This window comes from Xiphophorus couchianus, chromosome 9 (assembly GCF_001444195.1).
Source record: "Xiphophorus couchianus chromosome 9, X_couchianus-1.0, whole genome shotgun sequence".
Classification (NCBI taxonomy): Eukaryota; Metazoa; Chordata; class Actinopteri; order Cyprinodontiformes; family Poeciliidae; genus Xiphophorus; species Xiphophorus couchianus.
Genome location: NC_040236.1, coordinates 26,844,583 through 26,866,691, shown reverse-complemented (window position 1 = coordinate 26,866,691; position 22,109 = coordinate 26,844,583). Strand labels below are relative to the sequence as shown.

At 38.7% G+C, this 22,109-nt stretch overlaps 2 protein-coding genes across 3 annotated transcripts in view; one reads left to right on the top strand and one right to left on the bottom strand.

Moving 5' to 3' along the window:
- LOC114150707 (cadherin-2-like) overlaps positions 1–22,109 on the bottom strand; it is a 112,124-nt gene that overhangs the window by 13,381 nt on the left and 76,634 nt on the right. The window contains exons 12-13 of the mRNA XM_028027327.1: positions 4,171–4,404; positions 857–1,090 (exon numbers count right to left, since the gene is read on the bottom strand). Coding sequence (XP_027883128.1) covers positions 857–1,090; positions 4,171–4,404 — 468 coding nt within the window. The remainder of the gene's footprint in view (positions 1–856; positions 1,091–4,170; positions 4,405–22,109) is intronic.
- On the top strand, positions 16,749–20,376 carry LOC114150712 (uncharacterized). 2 transcript variants are annotated; one of them, XM_028027335.1, is made up of 10 exons: positions 16,749–17,276; positions 17,469–17,566; positions 17,769–17,819; positions 17,970–18,050; positions 18,189–18,278; positions 18,371–18,424; positions 18,783–18,827; positions 18,917–19,149; positions 19,540–19,714; positions 19,869–20,376. In XM_028027335.1, exons 1-10 carry the CDS (start codon positions 17,041–17,043, stop codon positions 19,997–19,999), a joined length of 1,194 nt encoding a protein of 397 aa, XP_027883136.1. In that variant the 5' UTR covers positions 16,749–17,040; the 3' UTR covers positions 20,000–20,376. The 2 variants fall into 2 exon arrangements, with proteins under 2 accessions (XP_027883136.1, XP_027883135.1); XM_028027334.1 differs by having other exon boundaries at positions 17,766–17,819.

Sequence of the window (22,109 nt, the reverse complement as noted above, 5' to 3'; positions counted from 1 at the left end):
TACAAATCTTCTGAAAGTAGAAGGTAAAACACTCTTTTTTATTACCTTTTATCAACCTTTTTTTTATAGTCATAGTTCATAGTATTTCAAACACCCAGTGATTTTTACTCAAGAAGAAACTTTGGTGGACCCATTTGGTAGGCTAAAGTAAGATTAAGTAAGAAGTTTTTTGGAAGAATGAGTGGCCCGTTCTTTAATCCCTCTGCTTCTTGCCAAGAATACAATACACCACGGAAAAATCCAGACAAAGGTAGCAGAGGACAATCAGCATTTAGGACTGTGCAGATTTATATTTGTATATGTACAATGATTTGCAGCTATATTTTCTACAGAAATTGGACTTCCTTGTTTAATTAGAACATTGTGTTTTGTTTATCCAAAATTACAATTATTGTCACTTATGGTAGTCAAGGTGAAAGGGAAATGTTTTACAAAGAAAATAAAAATATAGTAGAAAAAATATCTACATTTTATGGCACACAATTACTTTCATCTTGAAGGCTTTGGACCACGTGGTGAAAAGTTTGGACATCACTGGTCTACATGGTCTACTTGGTCTCTTTTCATTGATTAGATCTGATTCCTGTGATATGTGCTTACAGAGCCCGTCAAAAATGATGGAATTTTACTTTTACAGGATGCTCAGACCATAAAATTATTTTATGAGAAAAACAAAAAGAAAATCAACTAAGTTAACATATAAATGCCCAATCTGAATAGAACATCTTTCTAAAAGTGAAGTGACATTAGTTCAGTAAATCGGTTTTGCATCAGTAAAAAAACTGTTATAGAAGTAATTTAATAATCTTGACCAGCCAGGGATCGTATATGCAATGTGCTTGAAAGAGACACTCACCTAATAGTATGATAATACAGATGAGGATAGAGATAATAGCTCCAGTGCCCAATCCAGCGGCAATCATTTTCTCCATGTCCACACAGTCTCCATGGCGATCACAGGGACAGACCTTGACCCTCAGGAAGGATGTGTTAGACATGGGCAGGTTGCCAGAGTCTGTGATCACAACGGGGAGCTCATAGATGCCGCTGGCAAGAGAACCGATCCGAAGGTGAAGCTGGGCGGACTCGCCTAGAATATGAGATTATATGCGATAAGGAGGAAAGATAAAAGAAACAGAATCACTTTTCCACTGAGATGCCCACTAGTGCCTGAGTGTGGTGATGACAACTATTCAGCAAACTGGGGATTATTTGCTTTACAGAAGTTGGAGAACTGTGGCTGCTCCATCTGAGACCTTGTGTCCTCATGAAAGCTCTGCTTCAAAACTCTTCAGAAAAGTAACAACAGTTCCTTATCTGCAACATTTCTTCTCTAATATTTCTGAGTTGCTTTGAATTGCTGGGTTATAGATGACATAGTAGTGACATCACGTAATGCAGATGAGAATCAGGAAGTAAATGCACCTCGCTGACTTCTGTTGCCTAAAGTCTGAGACGTGTCAGGGTGTTCCAACTGTTCTAATAGAGAGAAAGATAAACATTATTTTCATGTTCCGTCATCTGGGTCGCATGTCTGCAACCCAGCACGCGACCCGTGTCTGCAACCTAGACAGTTGCAGCACCATTTGTGGATATAATTTACACAGTGCGATCCTTACCTGTTAGAAAGTGGTGCTGCAAACTCTGGCATTGTTAGTTTCCACACCTCCTGACTTTAGCTGTAGATTGTTGATCCACTTTTTTCCTCTTTAGGAAAAAAGAGGAAAAAAGAGGGAGTTTTAAAATTAACTCCCTTGTGACCAATTATCTTCGGAACATAAAAATAATGTTTATCTTTCTTAAGACAAACATCTTGGATATTTAACTCAAACCAGAATTTGAGTTGAATATCGAAAAGAAAACTGTTCTCTTTACTAGAACGGTTGGAACAACTGTACACGACACAGACTTTAGTCATTTTGAAGCTGGATTCACTAAAGTAAATGGGCTGTATTTACTTCCTGACCCCCGTCTACACTGCGTCATATCGGTACTACGTCACATTCAACCCAGCAATAGTTGGTTGTTAACTTTGCAATTTCTACATTATTAAATCAGGACAGTCCAACTGCCCTTCCTAAAACATTTCTTAGCATAATTCAGGTAAACTCTGCAATTTTTAATTTCTTTTATCTCAGCCATCTCTGTCTGACATACATAACAAAGAAGCTGATAATTTAATATTTTATAAACCTATTTTGGACTGAACCTATCTTATCTTTCATACAGCGATAAGAAATGTAAATAGAAATGTAAATAAATATCCTCCATCTATCCATTCATTGTCTTACACCCTGCCTATCTTCCGTGATCAACAAGCGAGAGGCAGGGTACACCCTCGACAGGTTAAATAAATATCAATATAATATAAATAATTACCTTTACAGTTAGGTAGTATTCCCTTTACACTCTGTGATGTAATATTGGAGGCAACCATCCAAAAACGTCTCAAAATATTTACTGGAATTGTGACCTATTCCTACTGACAGAACTAATGTAACTGTTGTTTGTAATCTGTTGTTTGGTGTTAGCTTTGAAGAAATCAGATAAAATAATCAACATTTTCAATTAAAAATCAAATTTTGCTGCTAATTTATTAAATACATTAGACATATGAGCTCAAAACCAAAAATATTTCAGGGTTTCCCCCAGAAAACTTGCTAAGCCCGGTGTTTTTGTATTAAAAGATGTTAAGTAGACATGAAATCTAAAAATATTACTGGGTAATTATGTGTTACTGGAAAACATTGTCAGTGAAACACAATTTAAACCCACAACTAGTTTTAAAAACAACAAATCAAAAAATACAATTAAAATGAATATCAGTTATTTGCACTTCTGTTTAATCCAAATTCAGTCAGCAGCTCCATATAGTTCCCCAGGGCTGCCGGGGTCCCATAAATACTAATATTTTATCACAGACCACAGATACATAGATGTAACATTTGTCTATTGAGATCATCAATGCTGCTAAATTTGATTTACAATGTAAAAGATTTTAAATGGTTTAACATTTATATGTAAGATTTTAAGGATCTGGCAAGTTTACTTCATAAAAGTTCAAAGAACAATATTCATTTTGTTTTGTTATCATAGCAACAATCTGATGCTATGAGCTTAATCTTTGAGTTTGAGTTCTGTTTGTTCACAAATACAAATCAGTAAAATATAAATCATTATCACCGCTCGCTCAACGCACCTCTGAAAGCGCGATGACAAGTTATTCCTGCGGTTCATGTAGAGGAAACACGATGGGGTTTAAACTCCTACCTTGATCAAAAACTCTGGAAAGAAACATAATTCCTCACAGGGGGTTGATGTAAATATCCATACAGGTCAGCCTGTGTCCAATTTGAGTGAAAGGAGGCACGGGCAATCCGAGAAGAGGTTAACTTAATCCAGCTGCTGCAGCTAGCGAGGCAACGCACAGAGGCGCCAACGATGTGATTGGTCTGGCTTTAAATGCATAAACAATAAACATGCCTTCTATAAACATATCTTTTAGGAATAAATCTGTTCTGCCAGTGAAATGCTCAGAGCAACAGAGACGCTTGCAATCCGGCCTAGCCTAGCAGTGGGGCAAGTAAAGCATGGCGGACGCCAGGCCTATCGTACACTGGGGGAAACCCTTTATTTATTGTTTTTAATCTGGTCTTCAAGTTCTTCCACCATCACATGGTGTAAAGTTCTGTTCTATCCATTCATCTTTCCACAGTTTCAGAAACTCCTGCTCATTCATGGAACTTCTATAGAAATGTGGACTGTAGACGCTGACATTAACCTTGGGGATGTCTGTGCTTATGCTACATGTTTAGCATTAAGATGCTATTTTACAATTGAATAGCATCACTGATAGACTAACTCCTTTTAGACCTTTAGACTGTCCAACATTTAATCAAGAGAAGCAGCTTTGTCGTCAATTGCTGTTTCCAAAGGTTGCTTGTGTGTCAGATTTACAGGTGTACCACTTCTGACCGGAATCTTTATATGTAAAAAATGCGATAAATTGCGTTAAATATCTATGTAATTAATTTATCAAAATTAGTGCTTCCATTTATTGATATTTTACAAATGAATAGATTTGCCCTTTGAGCAGAGCTATCAAAGCAGCCTGGTAAATTACTGTATGTAAAAACCCTGGATACTTGAGACAATTTATCTTGCACTCACCATTCAGGCGACTGAGGGTCCAGTTGCGACGCACATCTGATGGACGACTTGCCAGCTCAAACGCAAAGGGTCCAGCATTGGGAGTCAGGTCGGGGTCATTGGCTGTGATGTTTAAGGAGTTTGGATCTGGTTTCTCACACATTTCCACTTCAGGAGGGAACACATTAGGCGCATTGTCATTTATGTCCAGCAGGTGAATCTGAAGGGTTCCTGTACCAGTGGCAGGAGGAATGCCTGACAATAAGAAAATATTATGGGCTTTAATATGTACCAAACATAGCAACCACACTTCTCAGTACTCTGGTAGATTGGATTTTCATGGAGGAAAGAGGAAGTACTGGAATTTGAGTTAAATATCCAAAAGAAAACCACCACTTGGGATACTTTCCTATGCATTACTTTGTTATGGATGATAAAGACACTCCCTTATTAACAGTTCTCTTCAAGACACCATAACGAACTAAATAACTGCAAACATGTGCAAACATTTTGTCTGCAAATATGTGGTACATTGATCCAGGTTTCATGCTACTGGATGTAATAAACTGGAAAAGTTTCTAATTGAACAAAAAAAAAGTACAACTGATGAACAAGTATAGGAGTTTAAGGTTAGAAAGTGTGAATCCACACAGTTTCATATGTAGGTATGCAGAGAATGCTAAAAAACTGCATATATTTGGATTTTTCTTTTTGTGCAAGAATGTGAATCAGTTGATGTGCCTCAATGTGGTTTGGGGTCAATGAGCTCCCCCCTGTGTAATGACAATGGCAGAAGACGTAGTAAGACACCGCACAGTAGGTTCTGTGTGTGTCGGGTGTAGCAGGGTCAAGTGAATCAAATGAGCTAAATGGCATTCTTCTTCATCAATGTTCCACTGGAACAGAGATGCCTCTCTCAACTTCCTAAAAGCACAGTTGTGGCGAGAAAAAGAGAGACTCCCTTCAGATCCGAGGACTGTCTCTGAGATTCTTTGTAATCCTGCAACAAGCCAAGAATCAACCTTGGATAATCATTCTGTTGTTTACTGAAGACATACTGCCACTACAAGACAACACTCCATACGGGCTGTCATGTCAGAATGATGTGGAAAACACTGATAGCATTATCCACTTTGCTGAATTCAGCAGTAATCTCCCATAAAAGTTCAATCATGTCCAATTTGTAGTTTTTCGAAAGGGATAGTTTGACAGTGTTTTTAACCTTCAGTTGAGAAATTAATGCATAAACATGAGTCCTACTAATATTCAATTTCATACCTCAAGTCTTAAAACCACACTAAGGTCCAGTCTAACATGGTGAAGATGCACAGGATGTCTAACAGGAACTATTTTTATTTTGATCTGTGGGTTCTGTCTCTTCTCTTAAGAAGTCAATTTTCAAACCAGGATGGATGTAGAGACAAAAACAAATATTTACATAGACCAGATAAAAAGATACATACAGATTTTGTTTTGGCACTTTGGCTGTATGCTTTGGGTCATTGTCCACTTGGTAGACCTGTTTGCACCCAAGCTTTGATTTCCTGACTGATGTCCTTGGATGTCATTTCAACATTTCATTCCACACGGTTCCATATTACTTTCATCAGACCTCAAGAAATGTGTCAGAAAATAAAGATCTCTGTCCCTGTGTGCATCTGCAAACACCAATATGACTTTTGATTATTTTTTTTGGCACAACGGCTTCCTAAAAAAATCTCTTACATATTCTTTCTCATATTATTGTTGAATTTAGCAAATAGAAATAATGTTGGTAATTCCAACTGACCAAACACCAGATAAGTTTGGTCTGACCTAAATTTAGACAATGAAAAAAAAATGTTCGCCTTTTATGTAAACTTCTGGTTTTAAGTGAAAGTTAAATCACTATAATAGTATCTTTGTTCTTTAGAAATTCTGATATTTTATATAAGAGAATAAAAAATTAAGCATGGTGTGGTCAATTTTCATTTATTCATACTCATCCAAACTTCCCAACAGGTCATGCTTTTCCACATTAATGCCTCCCATTGAATAAAAAATGAAACAAATCATTGGAGATAAACTTGTTTCTTTTAAAATACAGAGTAGCTAAAGTTTTTGTATCCAGACATTTATTTACGTGTCATTTACACATAACTGCTACAAACCTGTGAAATTATTTTAATGATCAGTATTGTTGACTGAAATCAGGATATGTCAGCTTTTTCTTCTTTGCGTTCCTCCACTTCAGATCTGTTAAATGCACCAAAAAAAATTGACTGCAGCCTAATTAAGGACAGTTCTTAATATAATAAACCAGAAATGGCAGAGTAGGCTTTTTAAAGATCAAACATCAGCTTGAAAACCACAACCAGTGCAGCCCTAAAATGAAGCACCATAATAGCCAATAAAGAACTCCCTGGGCGGCACAAATAATAATGTAAGTCAACTGAAACCCCGATTGAACAAGCAAGTTTTAAACTACTTTTTTAAAAGACTCCATGCAGTAAACTAAAACAAAGTTTTAGTGATGGACTGTTCCACTTGGACTGGTGTTAAATCATAGACATGAGACTTCGAACAAACTCTGAAGCCAGTGAGCAGTAGTATCATTTGATTAAACATGCAATCTGCAGTCTTACTGTTTACTGCTCTATATGTTAGTGTTACGGCTACTCTTGGATTTTAGCAAAAATCAAAAATCAAAAGGTGCCAGAGTAGTTTCTAGGAGGAGGGTTTTCCGACTCATCCAAAACAAAGCACTCGCGGAAAGTTTTCTGGTGGCAAACGGTGACTTTCTCAATGTACAAAAATAACAGAAACACTCTCCGAGTTGACTTTCCAAAAAATGTAAAATTAAACTTTATTTGGTGCGGTGGAAAAACTATTTCACCCCTCGCTCCTTAACCAAACAATCAGATGCCCTGCAGCAGCTGCTTCCGCTGCCTAATCACAGCAGGAGGCCACCTGATAAGGAGGAGGGTCTAAACAAAACAAATAAATAAACAAGTTACAATAGATATATTATTTATATAAATTTAGATCTGTAACCTTAATACAAAAATAAATTAATCCAATTCTTAATAGGCTCCAACATCCCGGCCCCAAATTGTTAGCCTTAGCAAAGTAACAATTTACAAAAATAATATTCATAGGAGCCTAGTATCTAGCAAAAACATGACAGAAATTTAATTATGATCTTTAAAAATCAATGTTCATAATCCTTTTGTCTATAAATGTTATCTAGAGCCTCTCAACATTAACTTAAAGCAGTCCATAGTAAATATTAGAAAGTCTTTTATTTCATCCTGCTGCCTCCATTAAAAGACAGAGCTTATCTATTGGTCGCTGGTTTTAACCAAAACACTTCTAACAAAGCCTTTGGCATCTGGAAAAGTCTTCATAACACGGCCCATTGTCCATGCGCTCCTTGGTGCCGAGTTATCCACAATAACAACCAGATCTCCAGGGCTGAATTTTCTCTTTTTACTGTTCCACTTGCTTCGTTCTTGCATGAGTGGGAGATACTCCCTTATCCAACGTCTCCAGAAAAGATCTGCAAGATACTGTGCTTGTCTCCATCTTCTTCTTGAATATTGATCTGTTTTGTCAAAGACTCCTGGTGGTATGGTTGCTTTCCCTTTCAGCTGGAGTAAATGGTTTGGTGTTAGTGGTTCTAAGTCATTGGGGTCATTTGACACTGAAGTTATTGGCCTGTCATTTAGGATGGCTTCTACTTCACATAGTGCTGTTGACAGGGTTTCATCGTCCAGTGTTTGTTCCTTTAGAACAGATGTGAGGGTCTTTTTGATTAGACGTATTAGTCTTTCCCAGACTCCACCGTGGTGAGCCCCATAAGGAGGGTTAAAAATCCATTTTATTCCCTCTACTAAAAGAGCCTTTTGGATTTTCTGATGATTTAGCTCTCTTAATGCTTCTTGTAGTTCCTTTTGTGCTCCCACAAAGTTTGTCCCGCAGTCTGTTCTGATGCTCATCATTGATCCTCTTCTGCAGATGAATCTGCGTATAGCATTTATGCACGAGTCTGTGGTTAAGAAATTGGCCATCTCCAGGTGGACAGCTCGACTCACCAGACAGGTGAATATGACTCCCCATCGTTTCACCTGAGCTCGTCCTCTTTTTACTTCAATAGGACCAAAGTAGTCAATGCCAACATGACTAAAAGGAGGTAGGTCTGGAAATAAACGGTCCTCAGGAAGGTCCAACATCTTCTGTTCACCAGGTTTTGCCTGTATGCGTCTACAGAATACACAGCTCTTGATAATTTTTCTGGCTAAAGAGTTTGCATGTGGGAGCCAGAATTTCTGCCTTAGCTTGGAGAGCATGTGGCTCCTTCCTGAATGTCCAACTTGGTGATGAATTTGTTGTAAGATGAGGTTAGATATATGTGAACCTTTAGGTAAAATGATCGGGTTTTTCTGGTGGATTGGCATTGTACTTTTATTTATCCTGCCGCCAACTCTCAAAATGCTACCATCAAGCATCGGATCCAGTTTGAGGATGGTACTTCTTGAACTAAGAGGTTTGCCTTGTTCCAAGTAAGTAAATTCACAGTCAAAGTAGCGTTTTTGTTCAAAACAAATTATAGCTTTCTCTGCATTTTGGATGTCTTCCACTGACAGGTTTTGGGTTTCATGTTGATTTTTCAGCTTTTTCATCACTCCTGAAGACAGGTGAGTTTGACTTTTTCTTTGCTGGCTTAGCAGTAGAAGATGTCTTTTCACTTTTAATATGCAGGCTACCGACTTCTGAAGTTTGTTCCATGATGAATGATACTTGATTAGCTTGCATACTGGATGTTGATCCTCCACTATCACACTGTTGATTGTGATCTCCTTTCTCACCTCAGGATCGTTTGCTGGTATTTCTTCCAGACCTTCTCTGTGCCTCGGCCATGTTCTTTTTTCTCTGCTGAGATATTCCGGACCGGTAAGCCATTTTGAACTTACGAAAGATTCCACATAAAGCCCTCTTGATGCGTCGTCGGCTGGGTTGACTTTTGAACTTATGTATCTCCACTGGCTGGTGTGGGAGAGGTCATGGATTACTGCAATCCTGTTGGATACAAAAGTGTGAAATCTTTTCGTTTGATTGTGAATATATTTCAACACAGATGTACTATCTGTCCAGAAAGTTGAATCTGTAAGTGGTAATTGCAGCTCCTTCTTTAGCATTCGATCCACTTTTACAGCCAATGTTGCTGCTGTGAGTTCCAGTCTGGGTATGGTCATCTGCTTTAGAGGTGCCACTCTAGCTTTTCCAAATATGAAGCAGACATGGATTTGACCTTGGTGATTTGATAATCTGAGGTAGCTTACTGTACCATAGCCTGACTCACTTGCGTCACAAAAGTGATGCAATTCAGCAGTTTCCACAGGATCAAAGTTTTCAGGCTTTATGCACCTTGCAACTTGAAAGTCATGTAGCAGATTTAACTCCTTGAGCCATCTTTGCCAAGGCTTTGCAAATTCCTGGGGAATGACATGATCCCATCCATATTTGGTTTTGCAGAGTTCTTGGAGTAATTGTTTGGCTTTCAGGACGAAAGGAGAAAGAAATCCTAATGGGTCATATACTGAACTCACTGTGGAGAGTATACCTCTTCTGGTAGCAGGTCGACTCCTGATGGTTACTTTAAAGCTGAAGGTGTCACTGAGAGTGTCCCAGTGGAGTCCAAGTGCAGACTCAACTGTTATTTGTTCTTTCAGCTTTTCTTTGTCCAGATCTAGTTCCTTAAATGCTCCAGCTCTGTGATGTTCAGGGATGCTTGCCAGCACTTCATGGTTGTTGCTGACCCATTTTGTTAATGTGAAACCTCCCTCACTGCATATTTTGGTGAGATCTGTGACAAGCTTCATTGCCTGATTTACTGTTGCCACTGATCGGAGGCAATCATCCACATAAAAGTTACTTTTAATGGTTTCGATAACCTCATCAGAATAATGCTTCTGGTTGTCAGTAGCAGTTTGACGCAGAGCAAAATTAGCGATGCTTGGGGATGATACAGAGCCAAAGAGGTGAACTTTCATCCTGTAAACTTCCAGAGGTTTGTTAATGTTCCCTTCTGGCCACCACAGAAACCTCAGGACATCTCTGTCTTTTTCATCCACATAGACTTGATAAAACATTGCCTCAATGTCTGCCATCACTGCGATTGGTTCTTGGCGAAACCTTAGCAGTACCCCAATAAGGGTGTTTGTTAAATCAGGCCCTTGGAGGAGCTCCTTGTTCAGAGAGGTTCCTTGATATGAGGATGTACAGTCAAACACCACCCTCAGTTTGTGCTTTCGTTTATGGTAGACACCATGATGTGGAATGTACCAGACATGTCCATCCTCCCTGCAAAGCTGCTCAAATGGAACCTTTTCTGCATAGCCCCTTTTCAAAATGTCCTCCATAAATGATGTGTATTCTTCTGCATACATCCTATCCTTCTTAAACCTTTTCATAAGGTGCTGTGTGCGTTCCTTAACCATTTTATAGTTATCAGGCATAACTTTGTCTTTATTTCTGAAAGGAAGTGGTAGGTGATAGTGTCCATCTTTAATATACAATGAGCCAGAAGCAATCTCCATAAAACACTTATCCTCAACAGACATCTCAATTTTCTCCTCATATAAGTTCTCAGAGAAATCCTGGTTATATTGTCTGATGAGCAGATCCTTCAATTCAGTAACAGAAATTCTGTTACTTGACACTGCAATAGGCCCAGCATATTCTGCGGTACTATCAACACCAAGTGGTCCAGTTACCACCCATCCAAGTACAGTTTCCACTGCATATGGTCCATTATCCTGACTATTTATTATTTTCCATGGCTCTAATGCTCGAGGAATGTCAGTTCCAATGAGGAGTTCAATGTCTGCCTCAATTTTCTTTAAATGGACACCCCTGAGATGAAGCCACATCTCCAGATCAGCTTGTGTGATGATGTTTTCTTTTGAGACAGGTATTCTATCCTGTGTGTAAACTTTCGGCAGGTCCAAATATGTACAGCCCTTCAAATCTCCCACCTCTAGTCCTCTAACCTCATAGGTTTCTGCAGGCTTTTCCTGTCCCATTGTTCGCAGAAGTATCTCTGTTTTGCGTCCTTTCAAATTTAGTCGGTTCATCAATCTTACAGTACAAAACGTTGCAGTGCTGCCCGGGTCAAGGAAAGCATAGGTCTGAATATATTTGTCCCCTTTTGCCAACTTAACTCGGACGGGAACAATTGCAAGTGCACATTTTCTCCCGGCCCCGGTTGAGTCACCTGCTGAAACAAGAGCACTGCTTATGGGAGTTTCTTCAATCTCAGTTTGACTGTCCTGCTTTGACACTTTTGCACTTTTAATATGGAGTACTGTTGGATGTCTCATTTGACAAACTTGACACATTAGTCTCCTCTTACAATTTTTGCTTAAATGACCTTTTCGTAGGCAACCAAAGCAATATCCGTGACTTCTCAAAAATTCAACTTTACTATCACGTGACTCTGTTTTAAAATGCAAACAGTCAGTTAAGTTGTGTTTTTCTTCGCAGAATCCACAGTGAGGGATAATGGGACTGGGTGTGGTTTCAGGAGGTGGTGGAGGCAAAACTGATTGCTTTATAGCACATCCTGTATTCTCGGTAACTATTGATGTTGCAAAGCTGCTGTTTTTACCTCTTATTGATTTTAGTTCACCTTTGCCTCTTGGGAATGTTTTTTTGGTTGTTGTTTGGTCTTGAATGTCTCCAAACAAAGGAACCAAAAGCATGTTAGCATGATTTTCCACAAACTCAACAAGATGTTTAAATCTGACTCTCCTGCCAGTTTTCTGTTGTATTTCATAAGCTGCGGTTCGCCATCTTTCTCGCAGTTTATAAGGCAGTTTGGATGCTAGCAGCCTTAAGTTTGATGGGATTTCAAGGTCCTCTACCCAGATAGCACATGATGTTAAATCAACGTTGAAAAATAGTTAGAATCGTTGATTTTTGGTTGAAGTCGACAAATGACGGTGGATCAACCATCAAACAACCATCCAATCAAACCGTTGAAACTGTGACATTGAATCAACGTTGTTTTGTGGTTGAAATCTGATCACTGAAATGCCGAAGTCTGATCAATGGTTGATTTTTGGTTGAAGACGACAAATGACGGTGGATCAACCATCAAACAACCATCCACCTCTAGCCAAGTAACCAGTGTTGAAACTGTGTCATTGAATCAATGTTGTTTTGTGGTTGAAATCTAATGACTGAAATGCCGATGTCTGATCAACATCTGATCAATATTGAATCAATGTCAGCTGTTTTGCCTCACCCCTTCCCCTCCTCTCCTCCTCATCAGAGCTCTGGGTCAGAGCATTTTATTACTGAGCGGGGGTTATCACATTTAAATTAAGCACTGTAGAGGATAGTGGGTGCTGATTCCTTTCTGTACATTTTCTTACTTGTTCATAACAATTCTCACTGACTGTGTGTGTGTGATATATTGACACAAAAACATCTACAACTTACTAAAAGGAGTGGAGCGGTCCACCCCCACCGTTTACATGAGTGGGATAGCCCAACCACACAGCTGCTTCGCTGTTGGCTTGTTGGAATATATGTTAATTCAATGTTGAATTACCATCACAAAGGTTGCATGTTTGGTTGAGGTTGACAACTGATGGTGGATCAACTATAAAACAACCATTCAATTCTAGCCAATTAACATCCATTGATTGAAATGCCAAAATTGAATCCAGTGTTTTTCAGCACCGGCACCAGGCACACTGCCCTGCAAGTTTTAGGCATTTCCCTAATTCAGCACACATGATTTTAATTGACATCTAATTAACAGGGTTTTGCTGAACTGAAAACACGCAGGTCAGTTTGATTGAGGACAAGGTTTGGGAAAGAACTACCCAGATAGCACACGATGTTAATTCAATGTTGAATTATTATCACAAAGGTTTCATGTATGTTTGAGGTCGACAATTGATGGTGGATCAACTATAAAACAACCATTCAATTCTAGCCAATTAACTAATGTTGAAACTGTGTCATTAAATCAATGATGGTTTGTGGTTAACATCAAATAAATGAAATGTCGAGTCCAGTGTGTTTCAGCACTGGTCCTCCAGGCACTACAAGTTTTAGGCATTTCCCTAATTCAGCACACATGATATTAATTGACATCTGATTAACAGGGTTTTGCTGAACTGAAAACACGCAGGTCAGTTTGATTGAGGACAAGATTTGGGGAAGAACTAGTAATCTAAATGTTCTAAAAGTGGAGGGGTGTTTATTACACCCCTCCACTTCACTCTCACATTCTAACCCCCAACCCCTCTCCCTCCACCCTTCACCTCTCACCTGGCTTGTCTACCCCTCAACCTCCCTCCCCCTTTCTACTCTCCTCCTCTCCTCCTTTGACTCCGGGTGAAACTACTTTTATTTTTTGTGAGGGTTACTCACATTATAATTTAAGTAGTATGTGTTGGTAACATTGGGTTGTAATTCTGTCCTGTACATCTTCTTACTTGTCTGTAAATGTTATGACTGACTATGTATGTGTGATATGTTGACACAAAAACACATAGAAGTCACTAAAAGGAGTTAGGTGGTCCACCTCCCCCATTTCATGACTGGTATGTCCCAACCACATAGCCCCTTTGCAGCAGGATTGGTGCAACCTGTTTCTGAATTTAATTATTCAACCCCCAGCACTTTTGTGGTAAGTGTGGCCAATCTACCTTGATCTTAACCTATTTATTATAAACCAACTGCATTGTGTTGCGCTTAAGTTGCAGCTCGGTAGGGAAATAAGCAGTGATGGCATAATTATGTTGAAAAACTAACTTTAAATCAGATTTTGATAACACTAAAGTTGGGTTGTACACTTTGTGAGGTCTCAGGATGCTTGGTCCTGCTATAGTGAGGCATTTGCTTATGCTGGTATTTTAAAATGAACAGTAACTTTCGCATTATAATAATTGCCTTTCTTGATATGGATCTAATTGTACAAATATGTTTCGGCTTGTTTCATCTTGCATATTAAAATGCAGCATTTTATTCTGAATCTCTTCATCTCCTTTTTTTATTTTTCCAGCTATATTTAAATATAACAGCTTTAAAGAAAGAAGACAATTGTAGGTAAACAGGTGCAGTTTGTCTACATTAGAGTAAAGCACCACCACACTCTTTAAGATGTCGGCTTCTTCTCGGGCTAAAAGACGTAGAGTTAACAAATTATTGAAAGAGACAGAGCAGCAAATCCTCACCGAGTATAAGTTAATAGTTAATGCTAATCCAAGGAAGAAACAGGAGAAATATCATGTTGCAGCCTCTTGTCAGTGCAGGTTGGATGTACTACCTTTTCAAGATATTTCAGACTTGCCACTAAACAGACGACTAACTATCAGTGCTGTGAATGAAAATACTGACTTGCCAGGTGAGTCAGAAGCACATTTTGAAAGTATAGTGGAGGATGAGCTTGACAGTGATGACAATAATGATTTGCTCAGGACAAGTTTAAAGTATTGGGCAACTCCTATTCAATCTCTCTGGTTGCACTGTCATCTTTGCTCTCTATTTTGACAATGTTTCACCCTACCCTACCAAAAGATGGGAGAACATTGCTTGGAACACCCAGAAATGTGCCCATCACTACAATTCAAGGGGGAGATTATTATCATTTTGGAATAGTCAAAGGGGTGCTTTCACGGTTGGCATGTTTGTGTGTACCATCAACTATGACTACTATTAATATCCAGTTTAATATAGATGGCTTACCTTTATTTAAAAGTTCCAAACTTCAGTTTTGGCCCATACTTGGATGTCTGACATGTGACTACACAAAGTCCCCATTTGTTGTAGGCATTTTTTGTGGTCTAAGCAAGCCAGTGAGTGTTTTTGAGTACCTGGCTCAGTTTGTCAAAGATCTTCAGAATGTATTGTGTAATGGCATTATTTATAATGGTAAGCAATTTAATGTAGAAATTTCTGCCTTTATTTGTGATGCGCCGGCAAGAGCTTATATTAAGCAGGTCAAAGGATTCAATGGCTATTCAGGTTGTGACAAATGCTTTCAGGAGGGTGTATGGATGAATAAAATGACATTTCCTGAAACAAAGCATAAACTTAGGACAGACTCCAGTTTCTCTGACATGGTTGATGAGGAACATCACATTGGAAAGAGCCCTTTATCTGGTTTAGTTAAGATGGTTTCTATGTTTCCACCAGATTACATGCATGTCTGTTGTCTCGGAGTTACAAGGAAAATGCTTCATATATGGTTAAAGGGGAAACATTTAGCAACAAAGTTTCCTTCCCAAACTGCAGCAGGCATTTCAGATAAACTCCTAAAGCTACGTTTCTACACGCCTTCTGAGTTTAACCGTAAACCAAGGGGACTGTCGGAGATAGATCGGTGGAAAGCTACTGAGTTCCGATCCTTCATGTTATATTGGGGTCCTGTTGTTTTGAAGGATTCACTCCCCAGTGAGCTGTATGACAATTTTATGTTGTTTTCCGTTGGAATGTACATGTTGCTGTCCCCTAGTATATCTGAGGAAATGTTAGCCTTTGCACAAAAGTTGATGGTTGCTTTTGTTGAACACTTTGGGGAATTATATGGAAAAGATGAAATTGTGTACAATATACACCAGCTTACTCATTTGGCTGAAGAATACAGGAGGTTCGGCAATCTAGATAATATATCAGGATTTCCTTTTGAGAATTGTCTTGGTCAAATTAAGCATCTTCTACGCAAGCCACATCAGACACTACAACAGGTAGTTAAAAGGTTGTCTGAAACCTCACATGTTGGACCCACATGTTCTAGAGATTATCCAAAGTTGCTTAACATCCACATCGATGGTCCAGTCCCCACACAGTTTATTTCTTCACAACAGTACAGGAAGGTCTCCACTCATCGGTTTACTTTGTCCACAAAGAAAGGAGACAATTGTGTTGAAGTTGGAGATGGATTTGCATTAATAGAGAATATTATTAAATCAGAAGAGGATACATATATAATCGTCAGAATGTACGGACACAAACAGCCATATTACATGTATCCCTGTGAATCATCATACATTGGCACATACAAAGTCAGTGGCTTGAAAGAAAATATAGGGGTAGTTGGACTGGCCTCTATCAAGCGCAAATGCCTTCTCTGTCCAGACATGGATGGTGCCATTGTAATACCACTACTTCATTTAGCATAGTCATGCTGCCCTGCCAAAGTGCAGTATCTGTAACTGAGATGTATATCATGGCATAAATTACCTAAAAATAACATTTATCTAATTCTTACCTGTGCAAATAACATGTTTGACTGGCCAAAAACTACAATGTCTGTAGTGCACTTTGGCTTTGAAGAGTGAAATGGGGATGACCTGTAAGGAGATATCATGAGTAGTTCTCATTTCATCCCTAGCCCTTCGAAGATGAGTAGAGAGGCACTGTGGTCAGTTGTACAGTTCCCAAATGGTGGGACAGCAGTAGTTCTAGAGAGCTGGTTTAAAGCTGAGGAACAGACGCTGTTATGGCCCCCAAAACACATAACACTCAAGAAAGCCCTTCGAGACGGAATGCAACCAGACGACAAATGGATCACCTATACGGATGTACGAGTTCTCATTACGTGTGGTGAGTAACTGGTGCAACACATGCACAGCTGTTCTACACAGTCGTGCTGTCATGTTATAGATAAATCAGCTCAATATTTTCTTCTTTTCAAGTATGTTTATCTATTGGGACATGACATTACAGATGCAAAAGTTTGTTTAGGAGGCTACATTAAACCAAGTAAACAATATATATAATTATAATAAAGCGCTGGTACCTCAGAGGTCCAGCTGAGATGTTTTGTGTATGTAAAATCAGAGAAGACAAATGTGAGGAGGCAAATAGTGATTGGCCAGAATGAGATGATGTATGATAGTAGCGCTTCACACAGGTGTGATTGTTCTGTTTGTTGGGAGTTGGGAAGGAGCTGTTAGGGTAGTTCTGCACTGGACTGCAGACATGCAAATTGGCATTTACCCTCTGCTCTTTACAGAGACCCTTGATGAGGCGAAAAAACGAGAGACAAAATATAACACCACAATGTGTCCAACATCTGAAATTGAATCTCATGATGAAGGAGCTATCCGCCAAAAAAGAATATCCAGGTACATTACTAACTTTATCACAGTGATAACTTTCCCTAGGGCGTTGCAACTAGAAAATAACAACCACTGCTAAAAGGATGGCTCAAAGTGGCCAGAGTGTCCATGTATTCAGACGGTAGCCTTGACTAATAAGTGTAGTATCTTAACTACAGTTGTAATATTCATATAGTGTATTATCATAATGTTTTGTAGGCCAAATCAGCAGTTTATGCATTCTGATTCTGAAGACCATCAGAGTAGCAGTGCAAAAAGAAAGCGTTTTGCCAAACCACCTGATGTTGGATGTCCAGGTATTGTTTCCTTTATATTGACACTATGCTCACTTCTACACAGTCAAAAAAGAAATTACATATAACAGTGTACCAATAAAAGGACATTTTAATTTGATTGAAATTGTGTTTCTTGCTGAAATTGTGTATAGTTTTAGCACTTAGAGCTAAAACTAATTGTGTATAGTTTTAGCTCTTAATTATTTCCTAATTTTCTTAGTAGATCTTGTTGCTAGCAACTACCAACAATCACTAGCTGATGAAGTTCTTAATGGTGAGTCGTCAAGCAGTCTCATAAGACTGTGATGTCAAAGCAATGCTTTAAATATAGAGCAGTCAGCTGAATATAAGTCTCACATTTTCTCATATGGAAGGTTACAGTAATAACCTCACTGCTTTGTGTATTTCCTACTTTGTGTTCAAGCTGAGATGCCAGGTTTTGCTACAGCCCACTGTGTCCAGTACCACAAGTTGCAGAATCCACAGCGACAAAGTACAAGTATTGGTATGATACTGTACTCTTTCAGTAATAGTGATGGGTATCTTAGTGATTCTGGCTAATTAGTTAGTTTGATCAAACATTTAGATTATGTATCTTGTGTTTACACTTGTAAACTATTGCGAAATGTAACTATATCTACAGGGTTGTCTGGATGCAGCTCAAGGCAGTATAACCATCGCCCTGGTCTCTCACAATGTGCACAAAATAGGCTGCCATTGGATATATCACAGAGTAACCCACTTTACTACATACATATACAGTGATCTGTGTTGACTAATGAATTCACTTTAGCTAAGTTTTTGCATTTCTTATTCACTTAAAAGCAAACTCCGACCTGAATGATGTATTGGATTCAGCGCCTAATCAAGGTTTCGAAGGTATCAAGACAGTCATCCAACATTTGTAGACATTTTGTGATCTGAATGTGTGAGGTTGTGTCTATATTTGAACTGTGGTCATTGCTCACATCTGTGTGAGCAATGACACCAACTCTTTAAATGCTTTGACACTTATGCATTATTTTTTAAAGGCAAACATAACACAAAGCCCTGACAGTATTTTCTTTTTGCCATTGTGATCTTGTGTATTCCACTCATCAGAGTTCTCTCCTGATTAGATGCAGAAATGTCCTTATCTATAAAAGATCTGTAGGAAACATTTCACACCTAAAGAAAGTCGGTGTCATTTTGGCACCTAACCTTTACACTTCTGTGCATGAATATTTGTGTTTTGCAGATGCAACCACACAAAGGGCCAGCAATAATGGGCAGCTTTTGAGAGGCAAGTCTATTGGACATAATGTATTTGTAATGTGTCATTTTCAGGTTATTTTGATGTTGCACTTAAAGATTCTTAATGTTCTCCTGAAGACCTCGCTATCCATAAGATGACATCGATGCTTGCTGAAGCTCTTGTGATTGTGAAGGATCTATCCAGAGATGTCCAATTCATTAAGAACAATTTGGCTCAGAGTAACATTACACCAGGTAGCACACAAGGACCAGCAAACCTTGTACTCCCCTTCCAGCTGCCAATTGAAAGTGAAGAAGATTTCAGTAAAGCAGAGTCATTACTGATTGAAGAGACAGTGCGTCAAAAGATGGTAATTCATTTGAAAGACTGATCAGCATCAATGTAGATTATGTCAGTGTGAGTCTTTTTCTAAGGGCAAAATGTTAGCTCTTTAGCTACTTGAACACAAATTGTAATCTACAAGTTCTGAACATGTCACAGAGCTTGTAGATGTGCTATTTATGAAACATTTTGCAATTATTCACATAGATGATTTAAATTTTGACCTAACCCAAATTGGGACCAGGATGGTTAATAACGCTAATATCCATGACCATGAATGAACACTATGGAGTGGAATATCAGTGCATAAGCATAAATACAGTATCAAAACAAGGTTATGTCTCTGCTGTGTTTTTAATTTACATGATATAATGCTGCTGTGTAATGCTATGCCTTCATGTACTTGTCTCTGATGTAGATTGCTCGACTGGCTCTAGTAGGAGGCACCAATTCAGCCAACATGATAAGAAGAATGTTGACAACTTGTATGAGAAATGCCCTGGCAAGTCAGTTCAACTGGGCTGGGAAGAAACATAGGCATTCCCAGAGTAAAAAGCCATTCAAGGACACAATCCTGCAAGAGTGCATATTAGGTGAGCTTCCTCTACTGGAAAAGGGCTTTGAATTATAATTGTAGGAAATGAGACTGTTGGTGAATCAGAATCTAAACAAAGTGAGGGTAGGGGATAATAAGAAATTTTATGTGAGATACCCTCTATCGTAATGATGTTCTTTTGTGTCTTTCAGTTGCTGCTCGTCAATTCGAACCAGGCCTAACTGATCAAAATTACAGCGAAACAGTAAAGAAATGGTTTCGCTATGCACCAGACCGGGAGGGAGGCATTGAAAGGCAACCAAAGAGACGGCCAGAAGACTGAAATTAAATAAAATATTTAAGCACTGCCATGGTATTTTTATGTGGTTTATTTCAGGATGATGGTTATGATGGTTGAATAAACATTGATTGAATGCAGAATCAACACAAATGTGCGTGCAGAACCACGTTCAGATGAAGGTTGAATCAACGTTGATTCCTAACCTATTCAATGTAGAATCAACCGAAATATGTGTGCAGAACCACAGTCGAATGACTGTTGAATCAACATTGATTCAATGTAGAATCAACCGAAATCCGGATGCAGATCCACGTTCAGATGAGTGTTGAATCAACATTGATTAAACGTAGAATCAACCGACATATGTGTGCAGAACCACAGTCAGATGACTGTCGAAGCAACATTGATTCAATGTAGAATCAAGACGATTCCGGATGCAGATCCACGTTCAGATGAGTGTTGAATCAACATTGATTAAACGTAGAATCAACCGACATATGTGTGCAGAACCACAGTCAGATGACTGTCGAAGCAACATTGATTCAATGTAGAATCAAGACAATTCCGGATGCAGATCCACGTTCAGATGAGTGTTGAATCAACATTGATTAAACGTAGAATCAACCGACATATGTGTGCAGAACCACAGTCAGATGACTGTCGAAGCAACATTGATTCAATGTAGAATCAAGACAGTTCCGGATGCAGATCCACGTTCAGATGAGTGTTGAATCAACATTGATTCAATGTAGAATCAACGGAAATATGTGTGCAGAACCACAGTCAGATGATGGTTGACTCAACATTGATATAATGTAGAATCAACATTGATTCATAACTGATTCAATGTACTATCAACACAAATATGCATACAAGTTGACATACAGATGATGGTTGAATCAACATTGATATAATGTCAGTTATGGTTGAAACCCTAACGTTGATTCAACATACAAGTCACCGACCACTTTCAATGTTGTTTCAATGTCAGCGGTCAACGTTGATTCAATGTTTCTGGCTGACATTGATTCAATGTTGTTTCAATCATTCTGTGCTATCTGGGTATGTACTGTAAATCTTGCATTACATTACAACATCCTCTCAAATACATTGCATATGCATACAGCATTTTTCCATCCTCAGCTTTAATTGCTGGCCAGTTCAAGGCTTTATCCAAATAAGCTCCAGAAACTTTAATTTCATTTCCAAACTGCTCCTTTAATAGTTGTTTAGCTTCTCTGTAGCCTTTACTTCCTTCCGTATGTAAGCAGCTGCGAACCAAATCTCTTGGCAAACCAGATGTAAATTGTTCTAGATAATACAGTCTGTCTTTATCATTTTTAGTCCTGTCTTCAATTAATTGTTCAAATGCATGAACAAAAGACTGGTATTTTAATGGGTTACCATCAAACACAGAAATATTTCTCGGAGGTAACAAAGACAGGTTTTGCTGGCTGACAATGAGTTCTGCTATGTCATTTTGTCTTTGAATAACAACATTAAAATTGTCATTAGCAGCAGTAACAGCCATATCTGGGTAATCATGTACAGTTTGAGATGCATTATGATCATAAGTTGCAGCTTCAGTTTCACTTTCAGTGGGTTTCTTATTTTGAGGTTTATTCTTTGCTGTGCTTAAACTCCTGGGAGAAGATGTACATCTCTCAAAAATAGTCCGTTGAAGTGGAGTTTTTGGTATAGCACCTAGCTGCATAAATTCCACATTGCCCTCTATCGACTCTGGTTCTTGATGAGAGCTATAATATTCATTCATACCATCACCTAAAGATGGTTTCTGGTCCACCTCATCACTTTGCAAGGTCTTTATTTTAGCGGTTGATGCTGCAAGATCAGCTTCTAGCTCAATTTACTCCATCTTTAACTTCAATTTTGCTTCCTCCATTTGCAAAGCATGTTTCTCTTTCAAGGCAGCAACTCGTGCCAGTGCAGCAGCCTGTTCTGCTTTGGCCTTTTTTAACTCTGAAGAGACTGAGGAAGATCTGGATGCTGATGATCTTATGGAAGAAGAGGATTTTGATTTCTGTGATACATTGGATATGCTGTCAGATGGTCTGATTGTTGATTGTACAATGTCTTTTTTCCATGTTTCGACATCGTTCAAAAAATAATTTAGGTTAGTTATTCGAGGCTC

Bases quoted from the DNA above. Each gene is read 5' to 3' on its own strand.
- LOC114150712 (XM_028027334.1), top strand. From the start codon at position 17,041: ATGATAGTAGCGCTTCACACAGGTGTGATTGTTCTGTTTGTTGGGAGT. The intron at 18,425-18,782 runs GTATCAAGACAG...TGTGTTTTGCAG, and splicing joins GCCTAATCAAGGTTTCGAAG to ATGCAACCACACAAAGGGCC. The intron at 19,715-19,868 runs GTGAGCTTCCTC...TGTGTCTTTCAG, and splicing joins CCTGCAAGAGTGCATATTAG to TTGCTGCTCGTCAATTCGAA.